This window comes from Oncorhynchus gorbuscha, linkage group LG09 (genome assembly GCF_021184085.1).
Source record: "Oncorhynchus gorbuscha isolate QuinsamMale2020 ecotype Even-year linkage group LG09, OgorEven_v1.0, whole genome shotgun sequence".
Taxonomy (NCBI): domain Eukaryota; kingdom Metazoa; phylum Chordata; class Actinopteri; order Salmoniformes; family Salmonidae; genus Oncorhynchus; species Oncorhynchus gorbuscha.
The window spans coordinates 60,242,621-60,266,659 of NC_060181.1; the positions used below are offsets into that span (position 1 = coordinate 60,242,621).

The 24,039-nt window shown below is 38.8% G+C and overlaps 2 protein-coding genes across 2 annotated transcripts; one reads left to right on the forward strand and one right to left on the reverse strand.

Moving 5' to 3' along the window:
- The first annotated feature begins 8,262 nt into the window (after positions 1-8,262).
- LOC124043859 (homeobox protein Dlx1a-like) lies at positions 8,263-12,223 on the forward strand. The gene is made up of 3 exons (XM_046362936.1): positions 8,263-9,919; positions 10,202-10,401; positions 10,754-12,223. Exons 1-3 carry the CDS (start codon positions 9,607-9,609, stop codon positions 11,006-11,008), a joined length of 768 nt encoding a protein of 255 aa, XP_046218892.1. The 5' UTR covers positions 8,263-9,606; the 3' UTR covers positions 11,009-12,223.
- A 5,409-nt stretch (positions 12,224-17,632) lies between these two features.
- Positions 17,633-19,699, reverse strand: dlx2a (distal-less homeobox 2a). Its single transcript, XM_046361025.1, has 3 exons — positions 19,218-19,699; positions 18,922-19,106; positions 17,633-18,683 (listed from the first exon to the last, which is right to left on the reverse strand). The coding sequence occupies exons 1-3, from the start codon at positions 19,531-19,533 to the stop codon at positions 18,357-18,359; spliced, it is 828 nt and encodes a 275-aa protein (XP_046216981.1). The 5' UTR covers positions 19,534-19,699; the 3' UTR covers positions 17,633-18,356.
- Positions 19,700-24,039: the final 4,340 nt, after the last annotated feature.

Below are 24,039 nucleotides of genomic sequence, written 5' to 3' on the forward strand. Positions count from 1 at the left end.
TGAACAAAACATGTTCTGCAATATAAAGAAAAGCCAAAGTACTCAATTATTCCTCAGGCTTTCTATCAGGCCTCCTGCATTCGTGGCAAAGGCTAAAGGTCATGTCAGTCGTCCTGTATCTCAGAGAGGTAATTATCCTTTTCCTGTCACAAAACAACAAATGATAGCCAACTACTAGTGTGCATTTGCAGGAGCTGAAATTTTGTCAATAGGAAGGAGAGAGAGGTATAATTTTCAGGCAGCTGCATATCTACTTTTTAAAATCGTATTTATTCAATGGTCATTTGTCTACATATGTATTTGTGTATGTCTGTGCGTGTGAGGGAGAGAGTGTGTGTGTTTATTTATGTCTTTGTTTGGTAGCTTTCGAGGGGTGTATTTATATGGTCCTACTTAACATATTTATTTATAGTCCTACACTTTCTTACAGTCATCTTTTTTTTGTCGTAGCCATTTCACACTCTATATTGTCCAAGTAATTTCCCTTTCAGCGTCTGTTTTTTACCTTTCAGAAAGAGCCATGAATGGAAGGGAAATTATCACAATTACTCATATAATTGAGCAGTCTTTGTAGCAAGTGCAGCTTCAGTAGCCTTTTTCCATCAGCCAAAATGGTTTCATTATAAGGGTTTTTCATATTCCCTGACATGGGGCTCCACTGAGGGCCTGGCACGTGGATGAAATACAGGGGGAACAGTGCGAATCATTAAGGTCACAGTGGGAATAATTATCCCAGCTATGGAAAGAGCATCTAGGGTCTTTTTTCTTCCCCAGCACAAATGCACTGTCCACGGCTTTTAGTCACAAAGAACTTTGTAACAAATAGAGCTTCCACCTACTACTTATACAAAGAAGAGAGAGGGAGAGTAAGAGACTTGTATCAACATGACAATTTTCCATCATTAAGACTAATGACAGGCACGGACTGTGGGGATCAAGGGGAACACAAAAAAGGGAGCACGTTCAGGTGTTGGCTGAGTGCTGACCTCCTTCCTGTCTTTGTTGGAGACTTAACTCTTAACAAAAACTAGAAAGAGGTGCCAGATGAAGGCACAGAGGCAGCTGAACTCCAGGCAGCAGCCTAGTCCTCCATGGCAAATGACTTAATTAGGACATTTGCATGATTCCCATTTGTGAGGAAATACATTCAATGAGACATACATTTGCATCCATATAATTAAGCATTGTTTTCACATGGGTCACAGAGAATTCGACAGATAGTTTACCCTGTCACATTATCCTGTGTATGATTTGCCCCTCTACTAAAATAAAATATATTTTGCTTTCATTTATTACATTAAGATCATGAAGACCCCACAGTTAATCACATTTCACTCCCAATGGCTCTCTTTACTGTTAACTCATGGACTTATTTCCTGATCATGGCCGTAACTACATATGAGAACATCGAGGTCTGGACCTCTGTAATAAAAATATATATATATAAATAAAAAGCATATAAATAATAGGCCTAATATGTTGTACATAAAGAAATGAAATGACGAGTCAACATCTAAATATTGCTCCCGACGTTGATCTAAGCTCAGAACGCTTTGGGCTATTCTTGATCTGATCGAGTTCTTGATCTGATCGAGCCTGCCTCTGCGAACGAGTGGAATCATGAACAGCGGTTTGTTGGTAATGTTCGCCTGCGTCCTCCGGATTTGACTTTTTAGCAACACATTCACCTCTCTCTCAAATGTCTTGCTCCGCACTCTCGCAGCAGAGGCCGAGGGCCTTAGACATGAAAAAAAACTACCCCAGCTCGGAGGCAGCTTTAAGTAGGCTACTAGAGATGCCGCAACCAAGATGATAATGGCTGGGGTCATATTTGCTTGTTTTTGCTGTTCTCCAAATAGCATTTTTAAAGTTATTAACTGTAAGCCTATACAAATGCAGGGCCTCACTAAAACTCAAACGCTGGTGACAGCCCTGTTTCTGATTAGCCTAAAGATGTGGATTCCCAGTTATTTTCAACTTTAAGCCAACAGCTAGAACTGTAAAACATCAAAAGTGTCAAGACTGTTTTTTTTTTTACTGAATTAAGTAACAGACATATTTTTTGAAATCCACTTTTTTTTAGCTATACTTTTAGGTAATTGGTCATTTTGTGGCCAATTTCAGGCGGGTTGGAGGCTTGCCACCACCCACTGACCCCTGTAGCTGCAGTAATGGGGAGCAGCGTTTTACCCAGAGTCCATTGTGGGTTGCCACAGTGTGACCCTTGGCTTTTCAGATTCTCAGGTGAGGGAGCTGGACTGATCATCAGAGGCGAGAGGGCAGAGGGACTTCCAATTTATAATTTCTCATGTCAGAGAATACCATAATATTTTAAGAAAATATGTAGCTCGCTGTATTCATTTAACTTCTTTTGCTCCAACATAATATGTCCAAGGACTTCAGTGGTTTACTGTGGGACAGGGCTTCAGACAACTCCAATATGATGCATAAATGAGCCTTCTCTTCTTCGCTCTAAGAAAACCCCTTGAAAAAGATGGCAAATGGGAAGTCAGTCTGTCTATGTAATATTTCTCAGTGTGCAGGTGTCAGTTACTTGCAGTGTCTGGAGACAATTATGTCTGGCTGATCTTCCAAGACTGATGTGGTACTCTGCTAAAATTCCACCATCCAAGCCTGGCAAATACTCAACCTTGACATAACAATGAAAATATTGTTTAAAAGTCATATTATATGCTTGGGAAAGCTAAAAATCAAATCTTTGAAAAACCTGGATGAAAAACCTGCATATTTATTCAACCTTTGACAGATGATATTTTGTGTATGATTTTCACCCCCCAAAAAGCACACACAAAAATAACCCAACAACAGTTGATCAGATGTTGAGATACTGACTATTTCAAATACAGATATATAGAGACAGTATTACTGCTTTGAGATTTTAAGAGCCATGCAGTACTTGTTTGGTGTAATTTAATTCTTGGAGTTTTTCTAACTACACCAGGAAGTGCCTTTGACAGATGTAAGAACAGAAACTCAGACTGACCCACAGCCTGATTGCTAGGTCTTTCTTGATTCACCCAGGGGAAACAAGTCCATCTTGTCTCTATGTCCTTCTGGAGAACTGGCTCAATATAGCCAACAACTCATCCAGTCCAACAAATGGCTATCAAAGTGTAGGAGTTTGAGTTTATTTAGCTGCGTTTAGACAGGCAGCCCAATTCAGATAATTTTTCCCACTAATTGGTCGTTTGAACCGATCAGATCTTTTCACATCAGATATTTTTCAGAGCTGATCTGATTGGTCAAAAGACCATTTAGTGAAACAATTATCAGAATTGGGCTGCCTGTCTAAACGCTGCCTAAGAAATATAAAGGAAACATGCATTATATGATAAATATCACTCATTATCACAGTTTCATTAACCACTTGGACTGAATCAAAAACCCAGAATTGATTGTTAAGGGTACAAGGCTATCTGGATGTGCTCTGCAGTTCAGGAGTGACTCACTGACATTGCAGATCAGAGAAGGTACACTGCTCTGAATCCTCACTCTTTATTTTGTAATACAATTGTGATATACATATATACACAGTTTGATACTTTAAAAAATGTAAATAATGTATCATGCCTTCTGTTTGAAATAACTGAAATAAAAGGACAATTGATAGTTGGCACATTTGTTAAATTTATTATTAAAAAAATATTTCAAACACAGAATATCTTGTTGTAGAAATTATACCATTTCATAACAAATAAGCATTTTATAAAGAAATCATGACTTCTCATCCTAATAGTTCAAGCACTTACTGAATTGTATTGCATTTGAATGTCCTTTACATCCTTAATTCAGTATCTGTTTACAACATAACATTCAGTAAATTCAAAGCAATTCACTTTTTGATGGTAAATTGAACAGGAAAATACATCTCTAAAGTTGGCTTAATTCCTCTAGTTGGTGCCCAGCGAAGCAGCAAATTACAAGAAGGCAAGGACCTCCAAGGGCAGAGAAGGAACTGGGGGAAATACCATCCCGAGGATCTGTTCACATTGGATTGATCATGTTTTGTTAAGTCACCATTTTGTTTTATCAGCAGCATGCTTTAGACATCAGACAGATATTGATCACGGGTCAATAGTATTGGAACTCTGATAAAACAATGCGTTATTGCAGATTTGAGAGAAATATACAGTCATTTTGTCTTGCTATTATTGGCAAATGGATCATGATGTTGCAGTTCAGTAATGTAAATGTAGGTCACTGTTCAGTTAATCTTTTTTTTAATGCTGCATAAAGACAGCATCAGTACAAATAATGAATGCAGTATTTCATTGATGACAAAGTATATCAAATACATGCACAGCAAATTATGTTTTCAATTTTCTCATACATTTGATTAACAAAGTGGTCTTTAAGAGCAGTCTCTAGTACTCCTGGCTTGTTAGAAATGTACAGTGTGGATATGTTTGCAGAAACTACATCTTCATATAAACGGAAAGATTATGTCCAGAACACAGAGAACTGTGTACTACACATCAAGAGACTCACGTGCATTGAAACAAGAAGCAGGAAATGCAGTCCACAGGAAAGAAGAAAAATGAACTTGGAAGGGATATACATCACGATCCCTTCAACTACTGGTAGATTGATCGTGCAATCTTTAAGAAAACACGGAACAAATTTCGTGAAAGTTTTGAAATGGGACATAATTATCTCCTCTTCCTATTTGACATAAGTAAGTATTCTGCAGATATCCCTAAAATATCACTCTGTCCAGCATGAGATGACAATGTTGCTAATACATTATTTATTCAAACTGAACAAAAACAAGTAAGCATTATATTGTCTGCATTTGACAACATTGTTCAGATATTCTTCATAATAAACGGTCACCTCGTGAAAACAACACTAGCATCTGCAATAAATGGTCATCTTAGAGAGTTAAGTTATTCCGCATATCAGCTGTTCAAATCATGGGTCAGATTTGCCGTGGATAGCGTGTCTCCCTCCCTTCAACAGAGGAAATGAAATGAAAAGGAGTATCCTGTGCCACCAACAACAGTAATTAATCATTGACATTTACTCCCATTTACCCTGGACCTTGTAAAGTCTGAAGCAAAATAAGTGAATTAGTTTAGCAAGCCCCATAGGTACTGAAGATTCATTTGAAAAACGTATTTCTTCCAGAGCCACAACATGCATATTTGGCGACTGTTCAAATGTAGATTGGAAGGGGTAGTTAGAGAGGGCTTTCCGTCAGAGGGCTGAAATGAAGTAGGGGACACTTCAGGCCCTGCTCTCTCCACCCTTCACCCACAGCGCTGGCTGCTAACCCTCAGGTGGAGTGCAGCAGGTGTTAAAACACACTCTGCCATAGAGCTACTCACTGCTAATGAGTCCTGTCTCCTTAAACTCTCTCTCTCTGATGCTTCCATGCACATAGGGCTTTGTTTTTAGTGTAGGCCAGTTAGAGCCATGCCATGATTCCATCCGAAGATGAAGAAATCCTTTAAGACTGGCCATTACAAGGTACTTCCATCTGCAGGAGCCAAGAATGTAAAGGCTGAGGCATGTTATTCAATGTTTCTCCAAGTCAGCAGTGTTTCTGAAAGCTGTCGTATTTTCATTTGGAGTTGCAGTTAGTTTGATTGTTACAATAGTATTTAGTAAATAAAAAAAAGTCATTGTATTGTTCTTTGTAATTCCTAATCAAAATATAGGTTGAAAATAATGAAAGAGTTAGTCACATGAAATGCAAAGAAATATTTACCCTTTTTGAGTGGGCTAATGTGGATTTTGTCAAATGACATATTATTGTATGCAAAGGTAAGAGGCGGCAGGGTAGCCTAGTGGTTAGAGCATTGGACTAGTAACCGGAAGGTTGCAAGTTCAAACCCCCGAGCTGACAAGGTACAAATCTGTCGTTCTGCCCCTGAACAGGTAGTTAACCCACTGTTCCTAGGCCGTCATTGAGAATAAGAATTTGTTCTTAACTGACTTGCCTAGTAATATAAAAAATAAAATAATTACAATGACATTTGAGAAAGGCAATATTAAATGGTAAATAATTATGTATGTTATTATATGTAAATATCAATATGTTTAAGATTAGGCCTACTTGGCATTTTCGTCAGTGAAATGCATTTGTTATTATTTATCTTTTTCATGCTTTTTTTCCTTAGAATTAAGTCTATGTTCCATCTGTTAATGGTCTGAAATGTAGGCCTATTGCTAAGAACACGCATGTTCATCTTCAGAATTCCAGTTTGCAGATACTATAATCGGGGGAAAATAATGACAGTTATCAGTCGCACCCACCAAGTGCCCATAAAAATCTGTCCTCTGTTCTGGAAGATGATAATTATTGGTTGCACTACTATTATCATTTTCACTGTTGATAGAGGAACCCTTTAAGTATTTTTCGAACGTAATTCCAGAAATAGATTGCTTTAAATTGGGCAATTTAAAGGAGAGAAGCCCAGTTATCCTTATAAGCGTTAATATTTTATAGAATTCTTCAAATCCAGAGATCCACTGTTAGATGCACATCGCAGACTAGACATTGCTCACCATGATGTCAGCGCTCACATTTTCAAAACACATTCGTAAGTTGCTTGATCTGCTTTGAGTTCAATTATGTAATTAGGTTGATAATCACAGTGACGGAATTTAACTGCCTTTAATGTGTTATTCAGGTGAGGAGTTTGAGCTGCCGGGGGAACAGGCTAGTGGTGTTTTTGCTTTCGGCTCATCCACAGCAGAAGGACTCAACATAGGCCACATTGAAAAATAAAATGAAGATCAGGATGGTTGCTGCATCTTCGTCACCCTCAGTGAGTGGTGCGCAATGGAGTATTTCTGATCTCCGATATTGGGGATACTTTTTCTTCTTTTTCATCACATGATTGTCGATATTAAGTAAGTGAAAATGATGACTAATCGTCGTTAACACTTCATCTCAATGCTGAATGAAATGTGGATCTCCTGTATTCTTAGTGTAACCATAAATGTTCAACGTGCCTGTTATAGCCTAAGGATCAGCGTGGTTTTTTGAACAAAATGTTCTTCGAAAACTGAGCCAATAACAAAGGGAAACGGCCTAATCTTTAGTCAGTCGTTAGTTTCGGGTAAATCAAACGTCCTCTGAAAAGCATTGTTCATGTCTACATAGGCTGCAGTCGTAATGGGAAACTGGCCGCACCCCCACCAACCTCGCTGGGAATTATGTTAATTGATTGAGACTATGTTTAATATTCGGCTGTTTTACGATTAAACTAGCCTACATTATTATGTTACAGAGTAAATCGAAAATGTTAATTGTAAAATTATTTGTTTGAATTTCACGACAAATCATGATCTTCTAGGCCATTTGGATTTACCCACTGCTGGGCCAATTAATAGGCACTAATAGATACAGAGGAGGTGCGGGCAGCATGACTAACAGCATGGTTCTGCATGCTCGCGCCATATTTAATACGGTATTATAAAACGATTTACTTCCCATTAATGGCAACTGATGGTGCATCATGTAGTATATTGTGAGAGCTGGGCAATACATTTATGGCAGCCAAGGACACCCAATATGTATTATATCAAAGCTATAGCATAATGCACTCCTATTTAACATGTACTGGACAAGAATTTGGAAATGGGTGATATTTAATTTGAAATTAAGGTATAAATAATAAATATAATCACATCATTGTCCACTCTCAACACAACCTGTTCAAATGTTGTTGTTTTTTTGTTTGTTTTTGTTTTACATTGCTTTACCATGCTTCAATAACAGCCGCAAATGAAATCTACGTTTAACCCCAAAATGGAACATTTGGAGATTTGCCAGCGGTGTAGTTTTTTACGTCGGTTGACAATATACACCTACTAGATACAATTATTGTTTTGTAGGTTGATAACGCACGTTATATAGGCTACTACAAGCATTTTGTTTCTGGTCATGAAATGATTTCACATGTGGAGAATAGAGCAATAAAAGGCGTATAGCCAGTGAAAAGTACCCAATTGTCATACTTTAGTAAAAGTAAATATACCTTAATAGAAAATGGCTCAAGTAAAAGTGAAAGTAACTCAGTAAAATAATACTTGAGTAAAAGTCTAAAAGTCTTTGTTTTTAAATATACTTAAGTATCAAAAGTAAAAGTAAGAGTATACATCATTTCGGATTCCTTATATTAGGCAAACGTACGATGTTTTTTTTTTTTTCAAATTTAGGAATAGCTAGGGGTACGCTCCAACACACATAATTTACAAACGAATCATGTGTTTAGTGAGTCCGCCAGATCAGTGACAGTAGGGATGACCAGGGAAGTGAATTGGACAATTTTCCAACATTGCATGTTAGGGAAAAATGTATGGAGTAAAAAGTACATTGTTTTCTTTATGAATGCAGTGAGGTAAAAGTAAATGTAATCAAAAAAATATGAATAGTAAAGTAAAGTACAGATTCTCCTCAAAACTACTTAAGTAATACTTTCAAGTGTTTTCTACTTAGCTGGCTATAGCCTATATGGATCAATGTTGCAGAGAAACAGCCCAATGGTTTTTACAAATATCAAGGTTAAGTAAGTATTCCTTTTCACAACAATATTTTAAGCATGAAACATAGGTTAGTCATTGCTTGAATTTATCAATTCAACCAGGACTCAGATATTTGAGACCATGAGCCATTGCGAGTGTTAAATATATGTTTAATTATGCGTATGAAAATTAAACATTAGTGTTATGCTAATTCATCTTGCTTCAGCTGTGGCTCAGAGCACTTGAGACTGGCATTTGATCAAATAGACCTGTAAGTAATATATATGTGCATGTGAACACCAAAAGACTCTGTCAATAATTAGTAAATCTATTACAGTTTGTTTTGAGATATCGAAACAATATCTAATGAGAAATAAAACATAACTTTTCTGTTAAATAGGCCTATAACGCCTCAAAGTTACACTTCAATGTATTCATACTGCTATCTCTGAACATTATTATGTTTTGTTGTAGTGCGATTCATTTGTATGAAACAGTTCTTAAACGAGAATAATTTGCGAATCTTAACACAGGCTGTTTCTTAATGTTTAAGTGAACAACAGGCCTATCGATACAACAGGATCTAACCATAGCCTACTTGTGATTGACAATAAAATAGGCTATTTCTTTATAAGAAACAATTTTATTATTATTATTATTGTTATTATTATAAAATAGGCTGGATTTAATTGTGTGTTGTTTATTTTAAAGCAGATATTTAGGATTTCAGTGTCTATTTTGCTAATACCTTTCTCTGCTACCTAAGCAATATTTTTTTATTGACATCTCCGGGCTGAATCTCAGGTTTTGTTGTTTTTCTTGAGTTTATCAGGTCCAAAGGACCCAACCTCAGGATCGCCAATCGGCATCATTCTTGGATAGAGTGGACCAATCAGCGACCGTCTTTGATGAATATTCATGATCCCTGATTCAAACCTTTGAGCGAGTTTGTCTAGACCCAGTGCATCATACCTAGACTTTTCACAGAGACAAACTACATTTTCTTATGAATGGAAAGAGAAAAAATCAGTACAGCTTAAATTGGGATCCATCCTTCACTGAGATCATAGAAGAAAACAAAAAAGGAAGAGGAGAGATCCGCCAGAAGAGATGACAATGACTACAATACCAGAAAGTCTTAATAGCCCTGTCACAGGAAAACCCGTTTTCATGGAATTTGGGCCACCGAGTCAACAAATGTCGCCTTCCTCAATGTCTCACGGACACTATTCCATGCACTGTTTACATTCTGCTGGTCATACTCAACACGAGAGCTCGTACAGTCCAGCCTCATCTTTTCCTAGATCTTTAGGTTATCCATACGTTAACTCCGTCGGCAGCCATTCCTCAAGTCCATATCTCAGTACAGTGCAGTCGTACCAAAACAGCTCGGCACTAACACAGACACAGTTAGAAGATACAGGTAAGCTTTCAACTTCATCCTTTTTGTCTCTATAAAGTTCTTGGAGCCATTTGGTTTCTGTTTTCGGTCCAGCAAGCAAATGTTGGATTGGTAAAGCAACCCAGATGTTGGGGTATTACGCTCGGTAATTATTTATTGCGTAATGCTATAAACAATGTACGCAATTAAGGGTAATTATACCTAAACTACAGCCTGTAAAACTTGCACTGTGATGCGCATTGCTGTGCAGCGACGTTGGCGAGCTGTCTCCTGAGTAATTCTGCTATTTTCTCCCCTTCTCAGCACCAGAGACAGAGAAGAATACAGTTGTAGAAGGCGGAGAGGTACGGTTCAATGGGAAAGGGAAAAAGATTCGCAAACCAAGGACTATCTATTCCAGTTTGCAGCTACAGACTCTAAACAGAAGATTTCAACAAACTCAATATTTGGCACTGCCAGAGAGAGCCGAGCTGGCAGCTTCAATGGGACTCACGCAAACACAGGCAAGTTAAAGTTTGCTATCTTTACTTTCATTTAACGCTTGTATTTCAATGTACCTTTGAACACGTTAAACAATTGTAGGCTATTTATTCTCTTTCTGGTTGTGTTATAGAACGCTCTCTTCGTGTTTTGAATAAAGTTGGGTTTTATCAAATGTTTCATATTGATTATCATCATGCTGATATTCTATGAAAAGTGTAGAAATATTTCGAGGCTGGGAAGAAATCGAGGCTTTTACCAAAACATTATTTCGACATTCCAAATCAAAATGGTGCCTTACTGTCCCCTGGTATAGTTTCTTGAAATTGCCCAACTAGACAATCTTAATGACGTTGATTGTCTCTTTCTTCTCAGGTAAAGATTTGGTTTCAAAATAAGCGATCGAAGTTCAAGAAGCTGATGAAGCAAGGTGGTGGAACAATTGACAACAACACTTTAGCCCAGTTTAATGGTCGCATATCTTCGACTGGCTCTCCGGTAGCACCGGTTTGGAGCTCACCGACCACGGTGAAAACATCCGTGGGTACACCAGGGTCTTACATTCCAAGTTACACCTCATGGTATCCAACTGCACACCAAGAGTCTATGCAGCAACCGCAACTCATGTGAACATAACAGTGAGCTAAAAGACCTGCCCCGCCCTCTATACTATCATGGCCCATATCAGGAGATTTTGGGTCAACCACCCAGCGTGGCCTTGCACTGTCCCGCTGCAGCCATGCACAGATGTAATCCGGAGTTTGCTCCCAAAGTTGCCAGCTGACATGTCGGCCTCCTCATGCCGATCGACGGGACAGAGAACAAGAGCCCTGTGAGCCGAGGGACTGAAAAAGGCACCGTTCTCGCCCGAGGGCAACAAGTCCTTTCATGTCACCGACAGACACCGGAAATTGTTATGAAAAATGGGTCCTCAAGCTGCTCTTATTATCTTTTGTGACATTTTAATAGGCTATGTGTTAAAGTAAATATATTGAGCTGTAACAAGTCAGTGAGAGTAGGCTATATTTATGTATCCTATGTTTGATTTTAAGATTTGCTTAATTTCTTATCCCAATTATGATTTTTTTTAAATGGCTTATGAAGCCGCACGTTTCCAAGTATGAGATGTAGGTCATGCATCTCCAACGAAGGTCAACATAGTGATTTGACCATCACCTTAAAACCTTGCTTTCAAACAGACAAAACTACCACTGGTCTACAATGTAACTTTGACCAACGAATGTAGGCCAATCCAATTAAGAGTCGTATCATTTTGATGGGCATGGAATGGAATATCGAGTCCGTCCCTTAGTTCTTTCCTGCGCCATTGCGCTAGCCACATGTTGCTACCATGCTGTTTTGTGTGTTAATTTAAGTTAAATTATTTAGTTTTTTCAAAGTCTGTGTGTTTATTTAATATGCAGGTGTGTTTGACTTATGAAACGACAACAAAGTGTCGTAAATGCTGCTCTAATGCAAGCAAAACTCCTCTTCTACGACGGAGCCCCAAACATTATGTGAAAAAAAGTTTAAATGGCTAGTGGCTGCTTGAGAAGAGCACTAAGTTGATCCCGAAGATGAACATATGGTTTGTCATTGTTTGTTATGTGTTGCGCGGGTGGATGTACATAAGGACAAGATATAATATGATTTTTTTCAGCTTTGGTTTGTGCTGTAGCCTAATGATACATTGTGAAATAGGGTTTTTGTGTGTTCATTAAGATGAATGTGTTAAGCAGTCTATAGAAATATTTAGTTTTGTATTGATCAATTTAATTTATTGCTTTGTTTTATTGAAGTTATGTACATATTGTTGAAAACAGTAAAAAAAAGTATGATTTAAAAGGACAGTATAACGGTGTCAGTAATATTGTGTTTATAGGCATGGTGCTGGCCTAGCCAGTGGGGTGGTGGTAACGATTAGAAAGTAAAGTGAAACCCTAAAACAAGTCCATGTAGGCTTGCGATGTGACAGCTATTTCTTCAGGACGTTATATTTAAAACGAAATCGGTGGTAAGATACAATGTAATAAAATAAAGCCTCTATGGTTACTCATTTCATTTCCATTAGTCTACAATGTGCAGCATTGGCCGTGTAGCCTACACGGGATTAGGAATAGGCTTTTAGCCAGGAATATTGTTCATAGCCGAAGCCCAAGGGGCCTAATGGATATATATAGGCCTATCCGTTTTCATAATCTCTTTCTGTGTGCTGGATATCGCCATGCTGGAGACATGTCAATTCAGACTGGACACGATTAATCATGTGTCGGTTTCTATAACATTGTAATTCTTTCAACAATATAGTGCTTGTTTCTTTTCAGGTTCATTTAGCCGCTATAAGCTCCTTTCTCGCTTCTGTGGTTCCAACAAACCCCGTTTTCATCGATGAATAGAGGAGAGAGCAATGGTGTGTGTTAAGTGAATAATTGGGCGAGAAGCAGGTGCTGCAAACAGACTGGTTGGTCGAGGAGGTGGGGGTGGGGTTTAAATGTAGATAAGTAAAAGTGAAAAGTTCAAAGGGCCTCTTGTTTGGGGTTGATGGTTTAACTGCGCTTTTACAGAAAATTCTGAAGCACCCGATGAGCTGAGGAAAGGACCAATTGAGTGAAAACGTTACAGTTCTACGGTAGACAATAGACTGCAAATATCATTCCGAGCATGCACCCTGCAGTTTGCACCCAGTTGTCCATTTCATAAACGTTAGGCCTACACGTCCAGTTCAAATATTTAGAAATATAAATGTGGCTATTATGTGGTGCCTGGAAAAACATATACTGCAGACAAAACTGCGTGTTATGTCCCTCAAGTTGTTTATGACGAAACAAAACGTTTCTGCTTATGTACCATAATACAAAAATCCAATAGATGTCTGTGCTAGACGATGTGTGTATGCACAAACGTGCGTAGTTTCCCATGAATATTAAACTGTTAGTGTTTAGTAATTAAGCTAACACATTTGACATGATTTGTGTGACCTGCAAAGATGTTCTCTTGTTAACCGGCTTGGCCTGGGCAGAAAAGGCTCCAGCCATCCCCTGAGAAAACCACAGAAATCATGGTGCAAACTGGTGAAAACACGGTCACAAATTGCCCTTACAGTTCACACATGCACAGATCATCCATGTGCACGCCTTTATTTATTGTTTGATTTAGTCTAACAACCTGATCACATTGCTGTTATTGTAACGTTGCCATTTACTGTATGATTTTACTATTATTATTGTTCAGGAAAGGGAGCAGAAATATGTGTTTTTGTTTCATTTGTCAACAGTTAAATCAACTATTGGGCCTAATACGCATAACAAATATGTTTTTTTTGTTGTCAATCAACAATATTATCGGCTAGCGTGTGCCTTTTTTAAAACTGTTTAAAAATGTATCGTTGCGTTTTCCATTCATCTGGTATTAGTCGGCCTATTTTTTTTTATGAGGAGTAGCTATATAGCCGTGAAATAATAAACCTTAAGAAGTGTAAGGTGTCTGCACTTATCTCCTCTCCCTCCAAAAGACTAGGCGCAGCTGCACATCCAAGAGGGTCAGTGCTATTTCACTGTATTCTCCTCTTGATTACGAGCCGAGCCCATCAAACCCAACATAATTACAGTAATTTCGCCCTTATTTATTCTAATGCAGTTTCCCATCTCTGGGGTAATTATGAGCAATTTTTTTCGCATAGTGAATCTTTCAGCGTTAACAAAAGAGTGCACTGAAAGAAATTTGCTGCGCAATGAAAAAAGTGAAATTAGGTGAGCTGCCATCTCGCCGCTGTTCCCTGACATGCATGGCTGGTAAATTGCTTGCAGGTGTATAGTGCGGATTTGTCTATGCGAAGAAGGTTCAAAATTAGCAAAGCACAATGTAAGAGTAATGAAGGCTGCGGGTAAATTACAGAACGAGAGGAGGCTTAGCCTATTCTATGCCCCGTCCATTTCCAATCCATAGACTATTGAGCACCCATTTCCTGATGTAGAATCAGTCTTAACATAACATGGTAAGTGTTGTCTTGTCTCTGGAATAATAATCGAGAATCCTTGGTTTTTCAACACATTTGTAATAATCAGAAACTCCACTACAGGCTTGAGACGTTTATGACAAAACGTGTTACATTATGGTCACATAAGTACCTTGTTTAAAATTACTCAAATGTCTATGTTTTCCAGTTGCCTAGAATAGGCAAATTACAGTTTGATATGCGTGCATAATTTTGGCATTTCCAGAAATGAAATGCATAAGAAATATGCTGTCCAATTAAATTGAAAATATATTTGTAATATTTTAATGAATAGGCATAATTCATTAACTAACCTACTACCGGTATATCCGTTTGATTGTTATAGCCTAAAAATGGTGATATATTTATTAATCAATCAATTAATGAAAGATTGGTGCATAATAAATAGCCCGTCGACCACCAAAAACTTTTACAATTTTAAAAATAAAAATAAACTGTAAAAATATATGAAATAACGCTCCATACATACTTACCTAAATCTCTAAAAAGGAACCACGCGGACTCTTTCTTTGTCAGGATTCAAATATTCCCTGATTTAGAGAGAGGCAGATAAATTAGACTAGCATCCTGAAGCATGGCCATAGGTTGAGCGCTTGAATCCCATAAACTGTTGACCATGCAGTGTTACGTGCTATAACAGCACAGCTATAACAGCACGGAATATGACTGAACATTTCTGCTTTATTTCCCCTTTTTATAGCGGATGGAAAAAATTGTAGATTATTAGCATAAATGTTTACTCCTCATTACGCTGATGACATTGTGCACTCGAGATCTTGGTAATCTTTGGGAAAATGATGAGTAATTTTTAAAAATTTAAAGCAGCAGTTACCATGCAATTCAGGCTAATCTGCGTAGGCTCCACACAGATATAATTATCGTCGAGTCAAGATGGTATGCTAAAAACTATGCATTGATATTTTTATTTATTTTATACATACAACTTTGACAATGTTGATGCTTAAAATAGCTGGAAATGATCTTGCGCAAAAATTACAGACCATATTAGGACATCTAAAATTGCGAAGGATTAAATACTAATTGCAGGCTTTCAGATCGGAAAGCCAAGAATTCTCAAATTAGAGAAAATGTGGAAGAAATAACAGATCAGGGTATTAACTAGGATAGGAATATGTCATTTTCAAATTGTCTACAGGATTCCGGAAGTATAAAGCCACATCATTGCTAATCCATATGAGAGAGACATGGGTGCAGGGCCAATGAGCGAAAATGTTCTGGAAAGAACCAAAAAGGGTTCTATGCTTGCTTCATATATGGCACGCCTTTATGTTCTATATAGAACCGACATTGGTTCCATGTATAACCCTATATGGAAACAATGTTGGTTCAGTGATGAAGAACCCTTGGGGTTCCAATCAAAGAACACTACAAAATAGTTATATATAGAACCTTTAGGGGTGCCATATATGAGGCAAACAACGTAACCCTTTTTGGTTCTATACAGAACCTTTATTTCTAAGAGTGTGGTAGTGATTTTCATTAACCACTGTGTGTTCGATACTTTTTTACTTGACAGACATACACAAAGATACAATATTATTAAATCAGGCATATTTAATTGATTTGATCCCGTGCGCAATGGCTACAAATATGTTTCCATAAATTAACGTTATTATTGTTGTGTAGACACAGGAAAGACTCGAAATGCTGCAATTCAGCTAAGGGCATATGGACACAAGACCTATCAGAAGCAGGTGAATTAGTGCATGTTTTTTAAGGAAATTCTTGTTCCATCAAAATGTCGCCATGGGAAAAGCGTCAAAACGAATGAGTACTTTTACGCATATTACGCATGCACTTGCTCAACGCAAGCCTAATGTGTGAATCTTACTAAATGTAAAACACCACTTATTAAGCATATGTATAAGCATATATATCTATCCAAGCAATCATATATTCACCGTAGTCCACAACCAAATGTGTGTTATATTGCTTTTTTGCTCCACGGGCTCACTCAACATGTGGTAGGCCTGCTATCCCGAGGGACTCCTCATATCAAGATAAAGCAACGACAGCCCCAGGGAGAATGTTCCATCTTGTAATGTGACAATCACTGACAAGGTACATCCTTATTATGCAAAACGATTCCACTTTATGTGGCTTATGATCACTCAACCATAAAAAGCAACGGGTTGACATGATTATCAAACCTAGCAAACGCTCGTCTATTGGGCTATGTCTTGTATATCACTTAAGAGAACACCGCGAATATATGCTACTGTTTTAGGGAATAAAATAGAAATAAACATGATAAATATTTATTTAGCATCTAAGAAAATCCTGATTTTATCCTTACATTTCAAAACAGAGGCTAGACCTAACCTAATATCTGGAATGCATTTACAAACTTGGCTAGGAGATAAAGTAGATACCATTTTGCAAACAATAAGATCTCATAAGCATATGGCTAATTATATATACAAAAAAATTGTATTGACTATTTATAATGTTGTCTTGTCTACGATGGACAAATCGACTGTAGGTCGATTCGCTCATGAGAACCGATGAGAAGAAGGGCTTTGTGTTGTGTGAGTGAACAAGATGTGAGAAATGTTTCCATGTTGCTCAGCTTCAGGCGGTCTTGGGTCTAGTTCTTTGGTTGGTCTGTGTTCATAAAATGTCTGGAGAGCGGCACTCTGACTCCAAAGAGTCTGAGGGGTTGAGCTCAGTCATACGCCCTCATCTTCCCTTTCGCATGCCAAGGCGTGTTGCGTGCCTTCGAATACTCCAGCGCTCTCGGCGCCCTGGGCACTGTGTCTCGGCTCTGTTAATCATCTTGTCTGTATCAGGTTCCCCGAACCATATACCCAGCTAGATTTAACGTGTCTATAAAACATGAGTTAAGAAGAGGAAGCAATTTGCAACCAATAATGAATACAAATGCATTCCCAAATAATGCTATTTTTAGGTGCATCTTCCAAAAGTTTGTCGAGCCCATAGCCGACCTGTGGCGTTAATCACATTTTGTGAGCTACGTTGAAAGATTTACAAGGGTTAGAAACATGTCTTTTGACGGAACCAGAACTCTTCTGGCGCCGTAGTACTGAATGGAAGTGGAGTATAGGTTTCTTCTCTCTATAGACTAAATAAGAACGCGCAATATAGTTTATTGACAGGCTATTACGAATCGGGCTAAGCTTGAATCAAAAACTAAATCCACTTCTTACTGCGTATGCCAATTTCTTAATGTTCTTAAAATGGAGAAAAACCCATTGTGAACAGAAAACATAATTTTATTTAAATAACGTCTGATCATATAAAGAAAACACTGCTAACCATACAATAAATTAAAGACAATACACCATATAAATGTTATACAAGTTCATTGGAATAGGGGACAATCAGTAGTTTATGAAGGATAAAACAACCGTAAAGAATAGGTACAGTATTGGTCCCCAATATTAAAATAAAATAAAAATGATGCCAGGATGGCACGTCAAAATAATGTTGTGAAATATTTCTCAAAGCCGAATTCTGACCTACAAAAGGAAACCAACCGTAAAGAATAGGCCACATAGAAATCTGTGTACATGTAGGCTTATACATGGATCACGTACAACAAAATTAGGACATTTTCAAAATGCACGACGCAGTTGAAAAATGTGCTACATGTGTGTCAGTTGTTCACGTCCTGCAATCAACTTTGGACTCGCGCTGATTCAAAAGTAACACACGTTCGTAAAAGCATCTTACTACGTGGTTGTTTTGGCTATTAGTGGTTCATAAATCTCATCCATTAAGATAAACACAATAAATAAATACAAAAATAACTGTAAAAATATGTAGTCTGCCATTTTACCGGTGCGGGCACGGTGTCATTCTGAATTACCCTAGCAGCTATAGGCCAAAGTTGCGCGTAAAGTTCGCTTGGTGAGGTATGTAAAAATGTATAATGACATTTTGTTTGTTTCACCAGTAGTCTCCGAGTAAGAGTCAGTTGTATTAAAATATTGTCCCAGCGCTCAAGGCGGAGTTGTGGTGGTGCTGGACAAGCGGGCCAGCCTGAAGATGCGTTGCAGAGTTCGTTGATGAGTACCAAGAATAGTTTGCCAAGAAAGAAGGCTCAGTCGTATTTGGAGGGCTGCTGCTCTGAGATAAACTAGAGTTTACATTGTTCATTCTTTGATTCTGTGGAAAGTCCCAGGCAGTGGCGGGTGGAGAGTTACAGGGGGGAGACTCGCTGGAGGTCACATGTTGCTCATGGGGGATTTCTCCATTTTTCCACAACTTCTTGAACTTGGAGCGTCGGTTCTGGAACCAAATTTTCACCTGAAAAGGAACACATTGTTATTATTGTTGTGACGTTGATTTTAAAACGTATTCTAACGAAGATTAACAGTGAGAGACTAACTATGTATACACAACAAATGCTGGATAAAGTTAAATAGCAGTCTAAAGCGAAATGTCAAGCCTATATAAAATAAGTAGCCAGCCTGAGCCTGATTATATTATTCACAGATTGATGCGGGATTTGACAGCTACGGGACGCATTAAGAGTTGCACTAACCTGGGTTTGTGTAAGGCCCATTGAGGCTGCCAGCTCGGCTCTCTCGGGTAAAGCCAAGTACTGTGTTTTTTGGAATCTCCGTTGAAGGGCGGCCAGTTGGAAGCTTGAATAAATAGTTCGAGGTTTCCTGACCTTCTTTGGTTTCCCGTTAACCATTCGGATTTCAGGTTCACTTTCTTCTTTCTCTGATAAATACATGTAAGAACAATAACTAAAACACATCACGGCTGGTCTTAGTATAACCTACATATAATAGAATACGAATGTGAATAGGAAAGCAGTGACATGTTATTTACCTGCATCCGTTGGAGTCGGTGAAGAACTGGAACCGTAGGAGCCGTAGGTGCCATAAGAGTTGAAACCAAGGTCGTATGATTTAGTATTGTATTGAACGTTGCTCATACCACTGTTGTGGTACTGGTAAGTTCCGAGTTGGCCATATGGAGACCCTGCGCAGTATCCAGGCTGTTGGCTATTGTAAAAGCTGCTGTCCGTTGCAGTCGATACTGGTAGAGTTGGGGACTCCTGCGATTTATGCAAGCTGTGGTAACTGTTCGAGGTAATCTGGTTCGAATGCATATCTGTACTGAGACTGTCAAAAACTCCAGTCATCTTGTGGGTAAAGTTGCACAGCTAAATGTGCTTGAAGCAATGCAATTGAAAAAGTCAATTTGCAATGAATGCTTATATCTCGTGGATTAAATTCACTTTGAGTTTAAAATGGCATCCCCATGAACTTTACCAAAAAACGACGAAGGTGTGTCCCTATCACAGTGGTCTGTGATTGTCTGTTACCTAGGATGCTAGCGGGCGGGCATTTATCCAGTATCACGTGGGAGGCAGAGCTGGTATATTTGAGGCAGCCAATGAGTACAGGATGCATGTCTGACAACTCCACAGATTTTCAGAGTCCACTATTGAGTTATCCCGCTTGATTGCCTTGCACGGATTGAAAAGTAAAACATTATTTAACAATACACTTGTAAAGCCTAGGCTATTAAAATGAAGAGTTATATAACATATTCAAAAAATATCATTTTTAGCTTTTATGCATCTGTTAGAGAGAATTGTGCTGTTTGAAAAAACATTCTGCCTCCACTTTACCTCTAAAATCATTTCCGAACTTCAGATACCGGTGCTTAAATGTAACTTTTGCACAAATGTTCCACTAACATGACTTTATGCGCGCATCTACGTTAGAATTCGACCCTAAGTGAATTCAATTTTTATTTATATGGATCAAGATTGTATTAGTTTTAAGAGATGTCAAAGACAACTGTAGTTTTACTTGACACGGGATCATATTTCAACGATAGCCATAGGGAATCATGGCATCTGTGCGCCACCTGTCTGTGCCAAATAGAAACAAGCAAAAAAAGCCCATCGCGCACACACACACACACACACACACACACACACACACACACACACACACACACACACACACACACACACACACACACACACACACACACACACACACACACACACACACACACTGCCTTGTAAACATTTTAGGCTAGTCACCAGATTAAGGTGTAGACCTAAACAGCACAGCAATGGAAATATGATGATGGGAGATAGCCTTTTGCTTTTGTCGTGGAGTTTATGATCGACAGGGAGCCTGACATTTAGGACCCCTGGGCTCTCATCATCGATATACTATCCCCCTGAAGACGGCCATGGTAGGCTGGCGTCCTCTTGTGGTGGCAGAATATAAATTGTGAAGTTTTTCTCGTTGAAAGGGGGATGCCTGAGAGATTATGTGGGCTACTGCAGGCCTACTGAACTACCAGCCGAGCGCCCTCAAAAACAGCATGCACTTCGATCTTAGAGGACAGGGATACGAGTGCCCTACACGGAGAAAAACTATAGGGGAGACAATTAAGGACGTTGGGGGTAAAACATTAGAAGCAGCTGGCCCGTGGTGCAACCTGGCTTCAGAGAATTTCGTATTATTCTGTACGTAAATCCGAGACACTCCGTTTATGATGATATGTTACATTTCGTTTGGTATGTATTAATTTGTGGATGACCATCACAACAGCAACATCATACAACAGCATACAAGACATTTTTGGTTGTTCTGTGCTCAGGTGGCATAGTGATCCTTCTTGTGGGGAAATTTTGTCATGAAACTTTGTCATCAAAGTCTGTTATTCTCTGGATTAATAGTGCTTTCAAGACAACTGGGAACTCTGAAAAAAACCAATGTTGAATCATGATGTCAATGATCTTCAGGTCGGAGCTCTAGAAAGAGGCCAGAGTTCCTGACTTGGAATTCCGAGTTGGATGACTGTTCAAAACGTATTTTCCCAGTCGGAGCTAATTTATCTAAAGTTCCCAGTTGTCTTGAACTCATTGAAGTCTGAGATTTCCCAGTTCCGCGTTTCCAGTTATGCTGGTTTAATATCATGGCCAATGTATTCAACCTTTTCTGGCCCATGGTGTTGTATGTGAATGCTTATCCTTTTAAGCTTGGAAAAAAGACCCTTAAACTCAGACTTGGATCACACACCCACTCCACTGAAAAGCAGGCTAGTAATCGCTTTGAGGGCTCCTGAGTGGTGCAGCGGTCTAAGGAACTGCATTTCAGTGCTAGAGGTGTCACTACAGACACTGTGGTTCAAATCCAGGCTGTATCACAACCAGCTGTGATTGGGACTCCCATAGGGTGGCGCACAATTGGCCCAGCGTTGTCTGGGTTTTGCTGGTGTAGGCTGTCATTGTAAACAAGAATTTGTTCTTAACTGACTTGCCTAGTAAAATAAAAACGTTTGCAGTTAGCCACTGATTCCTTCCAAACCACTCAGTGTTGAATTTGTGATTTCCAATATGTTGTGTAAGGTTTATGGCCTATGAGTACCGATATGATTTATATTCATATGACAAGGATGAAAAGGATTTGCCAGTAGATTGTCAACTTGATTCATGATGATGACTGCTTGCTAGCTAAGATTTTGAAAGTACGATATTGACCTGATCAGTCCAATCAAAATTACGGCAGATATAACGTGATTTACATTTGAAGTGCCCATCCAAGAAGGCGCAAGGTCATTGGCCACAGATATAATTACGTCAAATCTATGGCAGCACCCAGGGGGCTTGAATTTAGGAGCTCTCCCATTAGATTTTGAGTGACAGAACAATTGGCAAGTCACTGTGCAACTAGAGAATATTACCAACCCCTAATCTCCGTATTTTCCTCTGTCTGCCCCACCACCACAGAAAGCACTGAGCTAGGCTGAAACACATACATTTTGGAGCTGCCTTACTCAAGAAGCAAGAAAAAGACAACATGTTATTTGACATTGTTTGCAAACTGATATGTGACACGTATTAGGGTTAGAGGTTAGGGTTAAGGTTAAGTTTAGGAGCTAGTTTAAAGGGGTAAAGTTAGGGTTAAGGTTAGGGAAAGGGTTAGCTAAAAGGGTTATGGTTAGGGTTAGTAGTTAAGTGGTTGCAAAGTAGTAAGTATTTGAAAAGTTGCTAATTCGCTAAAATTATCGTTGATGTTATTTGAACTTGTAACCTTTGGGTTGCTGGACTTTGTGTTACACACCCACCCTTCCACCCAGACTAACCACCCTACTTTCTTTTTTTGTTTAAAAAACCATATCAAACATAGCATACTGTATCATGCTAATTTGAGTGCCTCAAATTTACTGACAAAGCTTAGTGGATTAAAGTAACTAAGTAAAAATACTTTGAAGTACTACTTAAGTATTTTGGGGGGGTATCTGTACTTTACCATTGATATTTTTGACAACTTTATATTTTACTCCGCTATATTCCTAAAGAAAATATGTTATTTTTTACTCCCATACATTTTCCTTTACACCCAAAACTATTTGTTACATTTCAAATGCTCAGAAAGGACAGCAATATGGTTAAAATCACGCACATATCAATAAAACGCGTTGTCGTTCCTACTGCCTCTGATCTGTCAGACCCACTTAACACAGCTACTGCTTTTGTTAAGGAAGTCTGAGTGTTGGTGTGTGCCCCTGGCTGTCCATAGATTAGAAAAACAAGAAACTTGTGCCATCTGGTTTGCTTAATAAAAGGAATTTGATGGCATCTACCTTTACTTTATAGTTTTACTCAAGTATGACAATTGAGTACTTTTCCCACCACTGTACTAAAGTACGTTTTAAACCAGATACTTTTAGACTTTTACTCAAGTGGTATTTTACTCGGTGACTAACGCAAGTTAGTCAGTGCCTAGCTCCACTCTTATTCCCCAGGTGCTCTCTTTTGATGACTTCTGTAATGGTAATAGCCTTAGATTCATGCATGTTAACATTAGAAGCCTCCTCCCTAAGTTTGTTAAATTCACTGCTTTAGCATACTCTGCCAACCCGGATGTCCTAGCCGTGTCTGAATCCTGGCTTAGGAAGACCACCAAAACCTCTGAAATCTCCATCCCTAACTACAATATTTTCAGACAAGATAGAACGGTCAAAGGGGGCGGTGTTGCAATCTACTGCAGAGATCTGTCCTACTATCCAGGTCTGTACCAAAAACAATTTGAACTTCTACTTTTAAAAACCCACCTCTTTAAAAACAAGTCTCTCACCGTTGCCGCCTACTATAGACCACCGTCTGCCCCCAGCTGTGCTCTGGATACCATATGTGAACTGATTGCCCCCATCGATCTTCAGAGCTCGTGCTGCTAGGTGACCTAACCTGGGACATGCTTAACACCCCAGCCATCCTATAATCTAAGCTTGATGCCCTCAATCTCAAACAAATTATCAATGAACCTACCAGGTACCACCCCAAAGCCGTAAACACGGGCACCCTCATAGATATCATCCTAACCAACTTGCCCTATAAATACACCTCTGCTGTTTTCAACCAAGATCTCAGAGATCACTGCCTCATTGCCTCCATCCGTAATGGGTCAGCGGTCAAACGACCTTCACTCATCACTGTCAAACGCTCCCTGAAACACTTCAGCGGGCATGCCTTTCTAATTGATCCTGGAAGGATATTGACCTCATCCCGTCAGTAGAGGATGCCTGGTTATTAAAATAAAATGCCTTCCTCACCATCTTAAATAAGCATGCCCCATTCAAGAAATTTAGAACCAGGAACAGATATAGCCATTGGTTC